Here is a 15744-nt window from a genome sequence, read left to right as displayed (position 1 = left end):
CACCACAAAATCCTGAATTTTAATTTTTTCTAGTATGTTGACTAAAATAAGTATATGTGTTATTACCATATTCACCTAATTCATGTGCTTTAATAGAATATTTCTTTTGTTTTGTAGTGAACTTTTATGATCAAATATCCCGTCAAAAGATAGTAATATCTTTGGAGGAACAGTAAAACCAATTTTGCCAACTCTTTGCTTTACCCTTTGAGTACAGCTTTCATTTAAGTGCCACTTCCTTATGTCTTTAAAAGATTTTTTTTTAATCTTGAATTTAAATACCAGAAAAGAAGAGGGGAGGAGAGATTTCCATATTATACAGGAGAACACAAAAAAAGATGGTTGTCATATTGCTTCTTTAGGAAAAAAAAGCACATAATAATTCCAAGAGTTGATTTCAAACTTCTCATGCTTGTCTTTGCTTCCTTCTAAGCTTCCTTCTGTACCCCTCTGTGCATTTAAAAAAAAAAAAATGTTTCAGGGCAGCTAAGTGGCGCAGTGAGTAGAGCTCGGCCCTGGAGTCAGGAGAACCTGAGTTCAACTCCGGTCTCAGATACTTGACACATTTACTGGCTGTGTCACCTTGAGCAAGTCACTTAACTACAATGCCCTGCCATCCCCCCCTCCAAAAAAAATTTTTTTTTAAAATGTTTCAATGGGCCTCTTTTTTTGGAATCGCTATTGGTAATCCTTCCCTCCCATTAAAAACTGAGAAAAAGCAAGTAAGATGATTTCATGACAAATAAGCATAATTAAGCCAAACTTATCCACACAGTTTGCACATCCAGAAATTTATGCCTCTTTGTGCATCTTGAATCCTTCACAGTCAGGATGTGGGTAACATCCTTCATCAAAAGTTCTGCTTGTTGCTTTGATCAAAGTTCTTCAGTCTTTCAAAGTTGTTTTTCTTTAGTGTTGCTATCCTGGTATAAATTCTTCTCCTTGTTTTGCTTACTTCACTTCCCATGAATTCATACTTCCCAGGATTCTCTGATATTGTCTCTTTAGTCTGTTCCTATGGTATAACAATATTTCATTACATTTATATACCACAATTTGTCCATCGATTCCTCACTTGATGGACACCACTTTAGATTTTAGTTCTTCATTTTGTTTTATTCTCCTTTAATACCACCTTCAGGATCAGGAAGTTTGTTTTACTTGAGGCTATTCCCTCAGAATTAAGCTCTCAACCATCCCCTTTCTTCTGCTTATTTTCCATGTCTAGTTTTATGTATTTCTACACCAAACTGTTTGTGTTTGAGTGTGCACGTTTATGTGTTCATTCTTTGTCCATTTCAGATAAAAGGAAGCCTCATCTGATGCCTGCCCTCCCTACCCTTTTCCTCCATGTTTGTATATTCTTCTCACTTACCCCAGTTAGGAGAAATTTTAAGGAATATGTCTTTACCAATAAGAGCCTTAGGCAAGAATCTCTATAAATGAAAAGGATGCTATCTGCATTAATGGATGAAGTCCTCATATTGATGTTTTTTAAATTAAATTAAAAATTTTTTGTTACATTTTAAGTTTCAGACTACTCCCTTCCCTCCCCACCCCACATTAGAGAAAGCCACCATTTGACACAGATTTATAAATACATATAAAACCATAATATGCATGCTTCTGATTATCATTTCTTTCTCTGGAGGTGGATAGATAGCATCTTTCTTCACAGGTCCTTTGTAGTTAATTTCAGTATTTATAGCACTCAGAAGGACTTGGTTGTTCAAAATTATTCTTGAACAATATTGCTTATACAGTATATAACTGCTCACTTCACTTTTTGTTATTTCATGCAAGTCTTTCTGTTTTTCTAAAATCAACCAGCTCATCATTTTTTACAGTGCGGTAGTATTTCCATCACAGTCGTGTACCACAATTTGTTTAGCCATTTCCCCATTGATGGGCATCCCCTCAATTTCTAGTTCTTCCACCATAAAGAGAGCAGCTACAAATATTTTAGAACGTATAGGTTCTTTTCCTTTTTCTCTGATCACCTTGGGCAACAGACCTAATATTGGTATTGCTGGGTCAAAGGGTAGACACAGTTTTATAATTCTTTGGGCATAATTCCAGATTGCTCTCCATAATGGTTGGATCAGTTCACAATTCTACCAACTGTGTATTAGTGTCCCAGTTTTTCCATAACCCTTCTAACATTTTGTCATTTACTCTTCTATCATTTTAGCCAATCTGATAGGTGTGATGTTATCTCAAAGTTGTTTTAATTTGCACTTCTCTAATCAATAATGATTTAGAGCAATTTTCACATGACTATATGTAGTTTTGATTTCTTCATTGAGGAACTGCCTGTTCATATCCTTTGACCATTTATCAATTGGGGAATGACTCATATTCATATAAATTTGACAAAGTTCTCTATGTATTTGAGAAAGAGACCTTTATCTGAGAAATTGTCTATAAATCCTCCCCCCCAATTTTCTGCTTTCCTTCTAATTGTGGCTACATTAGTTTTATTTGTACATAAACCTTTTTAATTTAATGTAATCAAAATTATCTATTTTATATCTAGTGATACTTTCTATCTTTTGTTTATTTATAAATTCTTCTCCTGTCCATAAGTCTGATAGGTAATGTGGTCCATGTTTTTCTAGTTTGCTTATGATATCTCCCTTCATATCTAGGTTGTAGTATCTATCCATTTTAACCTTATCTTAGGAAATAGTGTAAGGTATGAAAGGGTAAGAAACAACATATAAATTTTCTGAGTCATTTTATTTTAATTTCACTTTTCTCTTAACTTAATCTTTAACAATGTTTTCTTGTTTAAAAAACAAAACAAAAACAGGATTTTAAGAATATTAATCAATGCATAGCTAGAAATAGTGATCTAGAAAATAGTATTTGTGTCACTCTAATCAAACTCTTATATTAGGGAAAACTTCTGTAAAATGTTCTCTCCCACTTAGAGAAGACAAGGCCAACACCACTGCTGACTTTTGGCTAAGGTCAATGCTCAGCCTTACATTCCATTTTGTTTCTGGAACCTGTTTCTTCTGGTCTTTTGGCTTTGAATTTAGCCAGCAGCAAATCAAGCCACCAAACAATAGAGTAAAATATTAAGTACCTAATAAGTGCTCATTCAGCACTGTACTATGTACTATTGCCCCTGCTCTTAAGTGGTTTATAGCATATATTGGAAGGTGGGTCTGTTATTGCATCTACAAGTCTTCCACAGTCAATAACAGGATTGTTTCACAATTTACAGAAATGAAGAGCGTAAAACATATAATTAATAAATCGTGGACTACAAATCATGCGTGCTATTGGGAATACTGAGGAGAAAAAGAAGAAAAAGCATTGAAGATGTTAGAGAAGGCTTTATGGAAAAAAATAGGAACTAGGTCCTGGGGGTGGGGAAGGGTTGGAAAGGGGCAGAATTTGGGTAGAATAAATGGTGTTTAATCGTGTTGTATAGGTGTTAACACCGAGATGATGGAAGAAGACCAATAAGCTCCAACTACCTCCAACGCTTTAGAGACATATTAATTCTAAGGTAGTCACTAACTCGTTTTTCCTAGAATCAAATGTGCTTAGAATCCAAACGTGAAATTTGGTTGGAAATCCTAAATGTAAACACCACATTGTCAATGTTCTAGCAAATCACTGCAACAATTCATAACTCAACATCTAAGTTAATTGTTGTCAGTATATCAGTAGCCCCATTAACTTATAAATTTGAGTAAAAAATTACAATACTTATTCCTATTAAAAATGCTTCAAAACATAGGTATAAATGGATTTTTCCTTTAAATGATAAGCATCTACCTAAAACCACCAGTAAGCATTATTTTTAAAGTGGCTAAGCTAGAAGGCTTCCCAAAAAGTAGAGGAATAAAACAAGCATTATCACCAATACTATTCAATATTGTATTAGAAATGCTAGCAATAGCAATAAAAGAAAAAGAAATCAAAGGAATCAGAATGGACTGTGAGTCAATAAGACTCTCTCTCTATGCAGAAAAAATGATGATATACTTGAACAATCCTAGAGATTCAACTAAAAACTTGAGACTGTAAGGCCATACCTACAGACTGTGGATGAATGGGTAGTACATGGTAATCTATTTGATCCTGCAAAAGAATTCATCATTCAGAGAAACAAAAATGTTCCAGGGAATCATAGAGACTTTTGGTATGCAACCTACACACACTGTAGTGTGTCCGAAAAGGCAGAGAATGAGGAGAAAATGAGCGATAATGCTAGTGTCAGTTCTGGCAGTGACCAGGCTCCCTCAAGCAGGCAGCACACCATGGTGTCCTTCCTCAAACCTGTCTTAAAGCACATTATAATGGCTGGGAAATCTGCAGTTACTGAAGAACCTGCAGTGCTCAGATTCCCTACACCAGACTGCTTCAAGAGATGCGGAAAGAAAAAGCTTGTATACCCTGTTTCTTGAGTCTGTGCAGTCCCAACTTCGGCATGGGGAAGATTCCTTTACAGATGTCATCACTGAAGAACAGGCTACCAAGGAGAGTTTGATTAAGATGCAGTCTATAGCAGAAAGACACCTGGAGCTGGATGATGTTCATGATCCCTTGCTGGCCATTAACTTTGCAAGGTTGTATTTGGAGCAGAGCGACTTTCATGAAAAGTTTACTCGCGGTGATATTTGTATGGATAGATCATCTGAATCTGTGACATGCCAGACTTTTGAACTAACCCTGAGATCCTGCCTTTACCCTCATATTGATAAGCAGTATCTGAAATGCTGTGGAAATCTAATGCAGACTTTAAAGAAAGATTATAAATTGGTTGAATATCTACAGGCCATGAGAAATTTTTTTCCTACTTGAAGCCGGAGACACAATGTATGACTTTTACACATCGGTTTTTGATAAGCGAAAAGGAAACCTGGCACAATGTTTCCTTTCTTAATGCTCAACTCCAGGAAGCAGTTGGACAATGTTATGCAGAAGACAGTTCACACTTATCAATATCCTTTGAAAATGTTGACACAACTAAGAAGAAACTCCCAGTTCATATCTTGGATGGCCTAACATGGAGTTATAAGATTCCCTGGCCTGTGGACATTGTTATAAATTTATAATCAGGTGTTTCTTCTATTGCAAATAAAGTGGGCCAAATACAGTTTAGATATTTTACGATTTGATGAATTGGTTAGTACTGCAGAAAAGCCACCAATTAAAGAAGGACCATTATTTGAACAAGTCTCTGTTGCTCAGTTTGGACCACAAAAGGAACCTGTAAAACAACAAATTCATCGAATGTTTCTCTTGAGAGTGAAACTCATGCATTTTGTTAACAGCTTACACAACTACATCATGACTAGGATTCTTCACAGTACAGGTCTGGAGTTTCAGCACCAAGTGGAGGAAGCAAAGGATTTAGATCAACTGATTAAAATTCATTATAGATATTTGTCCACAGTTCATGATTGATGCCTTCTGAGAGAAAAGGTGTTTCATGAAGGAAACTATAATGAAAGTCTTAAATTCAGTACCTAGTATGTACTCTTCATGTTGGCAATAATTTTAGCGAAGTAGCAGGATATAAAATAAGCCCACATAAATAATCAGCATTTCTGCATTTCACCAACAAAGCTCTGCAAGAAGAGATAGTAAAAGATAACCCATTTAAAATAACTGTCGTGTATAAAAAACCTGGGGGTATACCTGCCAAAACAAACCCAGGCACCACAAGAACATAATTATAAACACTTTTTATACAAATAAAGTCAGATTTAAATAACTGGAGAAATATTAATTGTTCATGGGTAGGCAGAGCCAATATAACAAAAATGACAATTCTACCTAAACTAATCTACTTGTTCCCAATTAAACTACCAAAAATTCTCTTATTGGACTAGAAAAAAATAATGTAAAAATTCATTTGGAAGAACAAAAGGTCAAGAATATCAAAGCAATTAATGGAAAAAAATGTAAAGGAAGGAGACTTAGCAGGACAGATCTTAAACTATATTATAAGCCGGTTACTTTGAAAACTATCCCTTACTGGCTAATAAACAGAAAAGTGGATCAGTGGAATAGGGTAGACATACAATACACAGGAGTAAATGATTATAGTAACTTTGTGTTTGATAAATGTAAAGATTTAAGCTTTTGAGATAAAAATACACTATTTGGTTTAAAAAAAATTGCTGGGAAAACTGGAAAGCAATCTGGCAGAAATTGGGTATAGATCAATACCTTCCACCATTTACCAAGATAATGCAGCATTTGAAGGAACTTTCTGCGTATAGATACATTGAAAATATTTCACAATTTAAAAGTCTCAATTTATGATTGGTAAACATACTATTATGCTAAATATGTATTTTTTCTTTATAGGCCTTGGAAGAAGTAGAAACTGCAAAAACAGAAGCAGAGCTGTTAAAAAAACAATTGTCAAGTGAAAGAATTACAGTTGACAACCTTGAAACATTATTGGCTACCAATAGAGACAAAGAATTTCACTCTCATATAACTTCACATGAGAAAGATTCAGAAATTCTTCGACTTAAAGACATGTTAACTCTTTCTGAGAGCAAGCTGTAAGTTTCCTAAAATAAGCAGTATATTGACAGTTGCTAATTGAAGATCATTTATAATTTTAAAAAATTAGTATGCATGTATGCAATAATTAATACATGAAATATTTTGTAAGTTTTCTACAGTTTATCTGATCACAGGGAATGTTTTTGGGAAATAGTTTGTAGAAACATTTTTAAGTTTGCCTTTAGATTAAGAACTGAAAGTTCTCTTCCTGAGCATTTGTGAATTTCTGTTCTTCTTTCTCTACACCTCCCATTGTTCATTAACACACGTACTTCCCTGAACATTAAATGTATATCTACACAACCCAAGATTGTATCTTAAGAATAAGACATGAATGTGAAATGTGAAAATTACATTCAGAAAATATGAAGATTCTTTAGAGAACTCCTGTTATTCCTCTACTTGGGAATTGTTTTTCATTGTGTTCTCAGAATTTTATTCCTAACAGCTTCCTCTGTTTTCTGGGCTGACTTCCCCCATGGATTTTCATCCATGAATTCCTACCTATTTTTCCTCTAAGCTACTATAAATAAACCTTTCCAGAATCTAGCATTTAATGTCAGACTTTCTTCATTTCTAATGCAAATAGACAAGAATGCCTCTCTCCCCTCCTCCCAACAAGGTTCTTGTCATTTACACCTCAGCAACTAGTTCTTCCCTTTTGAATTTTCCCTTATTGCTTCTTCTACCTTTTGAAGGATGACAATTTTTGTTAAATAAGTTTCAGGAAACTTCAGCTCTACTTTTTTTGAAGGGGGGGGTGATGCAGAGAGAATTATAGCAGATATTGATATAATTGAGGCCCTCTTCAGTACTCTATCCTATGCTTGTAATCCATTTATTGAATTCTTCTGTTCCTTTTTTTTCTTCTCCAAGTACTCCAATGAAAAAATTGCTTGTTTTTGCGTTCATTGATCTTCACCCAGTTGCTCACAATAATGCTTGCCTACTCTGGTTCTTAAGCTTCTGTGCATGAGTATATGTATATATATTCCATCTTGTTTATTTTGAATGAAAGAGCCATATTCTAGTCAAAGGCCTTATCCCAGCAAGTCTCAGTGAAACTCATTAGGTCAAATTTACTACCTTGCTCCAAGACCTTTAGTTCATTTTGTTGTCCATACTATTTTATGTTTACATATAGCTATTTGAAGCCTTGGGTTTTATTACTTATTGTATTCTTGAGTTTTTTCTACTAAACTTCTGAGTGGCTCAAATCTATTCTTCCCACATTGTAGCTCTTCAGTGACATATAGTTTCGTGGATTTGGTAAGCCGTTTTCCAAAGCCTCTTTGATTAGATTTGCAAGACATCAGGCAAATGCATTCCTTTCTTGGCTAGGTTTACTTCATCCCTGATCAGGAACTCTATTTCAAACCATAGTCCAGAAATTCAGTTCATGTTTTCATATGCCATCTTCTAAACTAATTTTATGCTTCCTAGTTCTTCCTTTCTCTGCATTCTTTGCTTTCAGTTTCTTACCCCAAACTTCATAAAATTTGGAAGAGATTCTGTCTGGTAGTATCATTTGCAGCCCATAGGAATATTCAGAAGTGGTAATCACCTTCTGTTTTGACAATCTGAGGAAGATTCTTTACTATATCTTGTATACGTGCCCTAGTACGACAAGAACTCTGTCTACTGTATCAAGCTGATACATCCCTCATGCCTCATCAGAGAGTCAGAAATCACCACTATACCCATTTTTCATCTACTCCTTACTGGCTGATTGATCTCTTCTCTCTTAGCAGCCATGGGTCTACTTGGTCATTCTTTGGAAGCCAAGCAGCTACTTCCTTCTTGGAATAGCCAGGTCTACCCTCTTTAGAAATAACTTAAATTGGCTTTTTTTCTTTGAATGTTCAGTATATTTCTCTGTGAAACATTTTTCCATTTCAACCGTATAACGTAGATACCCAATACCTCTTGAGATCCTTTTTTCTTATTTCTTTTCATGTTGAAACTCCTCTTATGTTTTTCCCTTCTTGGACATGCTTCATTGCACCACAGTTTATTCAGTCATTATTGTAACGTAGTGGAAATGCTGTGGTGGATAAAGTGCTGGACCAAGAGTCCACTAGGGATTTAAACTATTCCCTGGCACTTATTACTGTGTTACCATGGATAAGTCATTAACCTCCAAGCCACAATTTCCACAACTGTAAAATGGGGATAATAATATCTGTAGTAGTTATCTCATATCTCTTATGGTTTACATAAGGTAATTTATATAAAGCCCCTTACAGACTTTAAAAAACTATATAAAGATTGGTGGTTGTTACTGTTTTTATCATGAACACTGGAATGGCAGTCAGGAGACCTTTGTTCCAATCCTGACCCCACTGCTAACTCATTTTGGGACCAGGTGCAGGTTACTTCCTTTCTCCGGACCTCAGTTTCCTCATCTCTCAAATTGTGGTTAAACCAGATTATCTCTTAAGTCAATTCTAAGTTCCATGATTCAATGAATATTCAATTTGTATATTGTTTCAAGCTCTTTTAATAACATTATTAGGCTATAGTCCTGGTAATCTGTAGATCTGCTGTTGCCCAATTCTGATCTAGTTTTGATCTTAGAACTCTTTATACTTTACTACCCTTTTCTACTGTTGAAAATTTTAGCTTTTTGTACTATTATCATTTTTCAATAATTGCTTACAAATAACACACAATTGAACCCTCCCTCGTTAAAAAAGAAGAAAGTAGGGAAAACAATTTCATCTGACAGTATGTGAGGTATGCCACCTCTGAAGACTTACTACACCTTTCTGCTTATATATTCAGCTTAGAAGGACATGGGCAAAAATGACATCTGCGTGTCAATCTATCTGTATGATATGGATAGATATATCACCTGTGCCTATGTATGTATATGTACGTTATACATATTTTATGCATGTAAAGATTTGTGATGTGTGTGTATTAATTTACTTTGCAGTTTTTTTGCTACTGCAGAGTGCTACTACAAATATTTAGTTCTCTATTGAGGTTCTTTATGTATGTATTTGACCAATGTCAGGAGGACAAGTTAAAGGGTATGAAAAGTTTAATGACTTTTCTTGTGCAATTCCAAGTTGTTTTCCAGAACAGCTGGGGCAATTCATAACTCCACCATTAGTATATTAGTATATGTATCTTTCCACAGCCCTTTCAACATTGACAGTTTTCATCTTTTATCATCTTTATATATTTGGTTTTCTTGTCTTGTTGCCTTATAACAACAGTGGTAAATTGTTGGTATTTAAAAGGTGGTCCTTTCCTTTTATGAGTAACTTGACACCAGTAAAGGAGCTTTACAATCCAGCCTACTTTCTTCTTCCTGTTCAGCTCGGCCCAAATTCATCATTATTTTTGTCACAGATTGATGGACGTGCTATATTCTATCAATCCAACTGGGCTATAGACGTTTTTTATCCACGTAATCTTTTCTGTGTGGATAGTCAGGCCAAACTCCTTTGACTGATTACACATCTAATTGGGGTGTGAAGTGAAACATCAGATTTGTTCTGATTTGCATTTTTCTTCTTTGTAATTTGCAGCATGTTTTCTGACAGCTTACTGATAATTTTAATTTTTTTTTTTTTTTTGCAAACTACTTATATTCTTTGAACAGTTACTTGCGAGGTCTCCATGTATCTGTACATAGTCCTTTCCTGTCCCTTCTCAAAAGTCCATTTCTTGAAAAAATACAAATAAAATATTTATCACCTTTTTTATGTGATTGCAATTTTTTTTAGAGCCAGTCACATACGAGAGACTAATGTACTTCGAACTAAAATTACACAGTTGCAGTCAGACAATGAGCTTTTAAAAAGGCAACTTACAACTGAGCAATTTGAACGGTAAGAAGAAATTTGTAGTATAAATCAGTATACTCTCTAATTTTTTAAGTTTGCAGGCAAGTGACAATGCTATATTAACAAATGATTAGGATATATGAGTAATAACTGCTAATACTGAGCCATAAATAGAGTTTTGTATTGTAAACAAATAAAACTTAAAACAAGGTTAATCTTTTCTACATATATAATAATACTTGCTGTATTGTATCAGCTTAGTGACAAGCAGATTGTAGAAATGCCTATAGTGAGTATTACTTTTACACTGTTTGACCTATTTTTAAAAATTTCTGCAACTTTTATGTTTGTTTCTTTTCCAGATACTATCTATAATTTAATAATCATAGTCTATTCTCCACCAAATCCTACTCTGATGCTTTATTGTGGTATAGAAGTGGCCCTGGGTTCCTAAAGGCTATGCAGATATAGCATAAACTCACATAGAATCTACCATATTGGAAAGGCTTTTAGCATGGTCCTGGAGAAGGAATATATTTCTTCTCCACGGATCAGCATAGCTAAGTATAGAGAGGCCTATTATTCTTACTATAAGCATGTTATCCCATAAATACATGACAAGAAAAATAAAAGACAGGCCAGTCACTTAGAAAGAATAAGGAAGAGTCTGTGGACATCAGTGTGTACCATTTATCACACTATCAAGAGAATTTGAGGAAAGTCTCCAGCATGTTCTGTCCCCTCCCCTCACCATGGAGAATTTATTGGAGGACAGGGATGAGAGTCACATAGGACAGTCAGCCATGCATAGATTACAGTCCATGAATATTCATATCAATGAGATCTCAAATCCATAGGGAGTACATATGATCCATATACAGAATTTGACACTCATACTCATTAAGAAAAGGTTCCTAGGTGGGATTTCCTTTGGCACAGGGCTAAGATTTGCTGTTCTGTCTGTGTATTTCCTCTTAAGGGACCTTTTTTTAAAAACATATTTTTATTTTGTTAAGCATTTTTCTATTACTTTTTTTCCCAATATAGTTTTATTTCCTTAACTATTTCTTAATTACATGTAAAATGTATCTAGCATTCTTATTAAAATTGGCTTTATGCCCAAAGGACAATTCAAACTGTGCATACCTTTTGATCCAGCAATACCAATATAGGGCTGTACCCCCAAAAGAAATCAGAAAAAAAAGGGAAAAGGACATTAGTACGAACATGTCCATAGCAGTTCTTTTTGTTGTGGCAAAGAATTGGAAATTGAGGGGATGCCCATACATTGGGGAATGGCTGAACAAGTTGTGACGTATGAATGTAATGGAATACTATTTTGCCATAAGAAATGATGAGCAGGATGATTTCAGGAAAACCTGGAAAGACTTACATGAACTGATACAAAGTGAAGTGAGCAGAACCAGAAGAATGTTGCACAAAGTAACAGCAATTGTGCTGTTGTGTGATGATCAATTGTGAATAACTTGGCTCTTATCAGCAATATAATGATTCAGTACAATTCCAAAGAACTCATGATGGAAAATGCTGTCCATATCCAGAGAAAGAACTGATGGCGTCTGAATGCAGGTCAAAGCATACTATTTTCACTTCTTTATCTTTTCATCATTTTTTTAAATTGGTTTGTTTCTTCTTCTGCAATATAACTAATATGAAAATATGTTTTACATGATTGCACATATATAACCTATTTAAAATTCTTACCTTTTTAAGGAGGGGGAAGGAGAGGGAGGAAGTTTGAAACTTAAAATTTTTAAAAGCAAATGTTGAAAATTGTTTTTACGTGTAATCAAAGAAAAAGAAATACTATTTAAAAAAATAAAATTTTGAGTTGCAATTCTCTCTCTCCTTCTCACCCCTCCCCCATCCTTGAGAAGGCAAGTAATTTGATGTAGATTATACATGTGAAGTCATGTAAAACAGATTTCCATATTAGCCATGATGCAAAAGAAAGCACAGACCGCCCCCCCCCAAAAGAAAAATAAAGTAAAAAGTATGCTTCAATCTGTTTTTTAGACTCCAATTTCTTCTCTGGAAGTGGACAGCATTTTTTCCTCATAAATCCTTCAGAATGTTGTATCTGGCATGGTATGGGGCTGAGAAACAGCTAAGTCATTCACAGTTGATCACATCCAGTATTGCGTTACTGTATACAATGTTTCCTGGTCTGTTCACTTCACTTTTCATCCGTCATATAAATCTCCCCCGGTTTTTCTGAAAGTATCCCTCCTTATTTCTTATAGCTCAGTAGTACTCCATCACATCAGATACCACAACTTGTTCAGACATTTCCCAGGTGATAGGTAACCTCTCAATTTTCAGTTCCTTGCTACCACAAAAGAGCTGCTCTAAATATTTTTCCAAGTATTTTTCCTTTTTTCTTTGATCTCTTGGGATACAGATCTTAGTGTATGGTGGGTCAAAGGTGTGCACAGTTTTATAACCCTTTGGGCATAGTTCTTGACAGACAACTTAGCAACATGTCCAACTGTTCCTTGTTTCCCTAGACAGAAAGATTAGTCGTTAGGTGTTTTGAATGCTTAAGAACTCAAAGTGGCGATAGCTCCAGAACCAAAGACTCTGGATGGTCTATTCAGCGTATAACAGCATTTTTATTATTACTCGTTAAAGACAGATTTGGAGATTGCAGAAGGAAGAATCTCTAGTGTGTGGAAGCCTTAGGGAAGAAAGCTAGTCTTATTCTTAGGAAGAAAATGAAGGGGAGATAACCAACCTGTGCTCAAGGACAATGAGTTCTAGGCCCTGGCTTTTGTCTGGGAGAAAAACAAATCCTTCCTGTTACACCCCTAATAATTCCTAGAAACAATTTACCAGCAAAAATCAGAGCTGAAAAGGATTCATAGTTAAGTATAAATAACTAATGTTATATTAGTTATTGTTCTGAGATAAGAGTAGAGGGTAGCTAAGGAAAATGTAGGCAGAAAGAATAGAAACAGAAATTTTTTTGGACTCATTTGGCCATGACTAACTTTGTTGACTTTTAGATTAATGTAAACATGCAAGTTGTGTTTGCAGAAGTATTAGTGGTTTTAGATAGTTCTTCTATCCACTTGTAGCTTCGAAAGACCACTGGTGCTAGAACATGAAAATATTACTATTAACTGCAATTGAAGCCATGCTACACTGTGAACATATATATAACATATGTTAGTGTATGTTGTCCATTTGTTTTATGTTTCATATTAATAATTGTAACTGACTTGATCAGTGGTGTGATATGGCACCGAAGTTTATTGTCTTATACTTCTGTTCAAAAAAAAGTCCCTTTAAGTTCTGGACTACACACTTGTAGTCTCTGCTATGGAGGCTTAGGCTAGTGGATCGCTTGAGCTTGAGAGTTGTGAGTTGCTGTAGGAATTAACACTGATTAGGTATCTTCTGTAAGCCTCTGACCAATATGGTGAGCCTCTGGAAATGGGGGTCACCAAATTGCAATTCCATCTCAGACAACATAAGGAGATCTAGTCTTGAAAAAACAAATCTCTTTCACAAGGAAAATATGTCAAAATTTGGCTAAAAAATAATTTGTATGAAGAAGATCTAAAGGTTTTAGTGGGCAACATGCTTAGTACAAGTCAAATGTTACATGATAGCCAAAAAAATCCAATGCAATTAGTGGAATAGGAGCTGTAGTTCAGGTGTATTCTGCCCTGATCAGGCCACATCTAGAGTTTTATTTTCAGTACTTGACAACACATTTTAGGAAAGACATTGATAAACTGGAGATTTTACATAGGAGGGCTACCAGGATGGTGAAGGTTCCTGAGTTTATTCCATATGAGGGTCAGTTTAAAGCACTGTAGGGATATTTCACCTGGTGAAGAGGTTTGTTTTTCTCTCTTGGCTCCAGAAAGCTAAAAACAGTAGGTGGAAGTGATAGGCAAAATTAGGCTTATTTTAAAGAACTTTTTAACTACCCAAATGCAGAATGTACTGTCCTGGACAGCAGTGGGCCCCCCGTCATTGTACATCTTCAGGCAAATACTAGGTGTCCATATATGAGATATGTTGTAGATTGGATTCTTGTTGAGTATGGATTGAGCTAGATAACCACCAAGGTCCTTTCCAACTCTAAATTCCTTGATTAGGCAGTGACCTATATCAATTGTCAAAATTACCAAAATGAGTACATCGGTTATATTACTTTTCAGTTCATTTCACATATTATTTCTAGGAATTATTACTGGTAGAACAGCATGGATTTGTGTTTCTGTCATATATATAATAGAATTATTTCTCTATTTATCATTGATGTTTTAAACGTTGCATGACAGATTTGACTGATATATGTGTGGTATCTGCCTGTTTAATTGAAATCTTTAATTTTGGCAACCTCTGAAAAATATTAGAAATTAAAGTGATGATTTTTAATATAAATCTCTTGGATTCAACAAAATTATTATATTATTAACAGGGAACGGGCAATCCAGGAAATGCGTCGACATGGTCTTGCTACTACTTTGTGGACCTCTTCTCCATGTAGATCTCCTTCACGTAGATCTCCTTCATGTAGGTCTCCACATAGGTCTCCTTCACGTAGGTCTCCTTCACATTCACCAGATCACTCACACCTGAAATAGGTAACAAAAAGGTATGTATTATGTATGTGTATGTATATGTTCACTTATGTCGTGTGCTTAGGAAAGTAGTACATGAATTTTCCAAGAAAACTGAAGCTTTTTCCTTTTAGAACACAAACTTTAAAGCCATTTTTCTTTCATTCAACGTGTATTAGTATCAGTAATAATAATAAAAACAACCCATAACTCTGTTACATTTTACAGTTAAAAAAACACTTTCCTATATTATCTCATTTAATTCTCACAGTAGCTCTGTGAGGTAGAGTTGTGCAAATAATATCCTCATTTGATTAATAATAATAGTTAACAGTGTTTAAAGGTTTGCAAATGACTTTCCATAGATTAGCATACTTGCTCCTCACAACCACCCTGTGAGATTTTAGGTGCCCGTTGTTAGCTCTGTTTTAGAGTTGAGGAAATGAAGAAAGAAGGAGTAAGTAACTTGCTTAGGGTCCCAAAGCTAGTGAGTGTCTGAGGTAGGATTAGAATTTAGGACTTCCTGACTCCAGGTGCTGTGGACCTTATACTATGCCACTAAGCCATAACTGAGCCAGAACTAAGCCCATTTTATATTTCATTTTATGCCTGAATGCAGTGATGCTTGAACAAGTGAAATAATGTGCCCAAAATGACATCTACAGAAGGAACAGTAGAATTGAGAATGGAATCTTAATCTTCAGACTAAGTCATCTGGTCATCTAATCACAACACCATATTGCCATTCATAACAGGCCTTATGCAGAAATACAAAAAAATAATTGATGCCCATGTAACTACATTCA

The 15744-nt window shown here is 35.0% G+C and overlaps 1 protein-coding gene across 1 annotated transcript in view; it reads left to right on the top strand.

The window, feature by feature from the left end:
- Positions 1–14962, top strand: part of LOC118854816 (centrosomal protein of 135 kDa-like) — a 93761-nt gene extending 78799 nt beyond the window's left edge. Inside the window, exons 22-24 of the mRNA XM_036765046.1 lie at positions 6337–6539; positions 10281–10385; positions 14797–14962. Of these exons, the coding sequence (XP_036620941.1) occupies positions 6337–6539; positions 10281–10385; positions 14797–14962 (474 nt within the window). The remainder of the gene's footprint in view (positions 1–6336; positions 6540–10280; positions 10386–14796) is intronic.
- Positions 14963–15744: the final 782 nt, after the last annotated feature.

Source organism: Trichosurus vulpecula, chromosome 6, assembly GCF_011100635.1.
Source record: "Trichosurus vulpecula isolate mTriVul1 chromosome 6, mTriVul1.pri, whole genome shotgun sequence".
Classification (NCBI taxonomy): Eukaryota; Metazoa; Chordata; class Mammalia; order Diprotodontia; family Phalangeridae; genus Trichosurus; species Trichosurus vulpecula.
The sequence above is the reverse complement of the archived record's forward strand: the minus strand, read 5'-3'. Positions and strand labels throughout refer to the sequence as shown.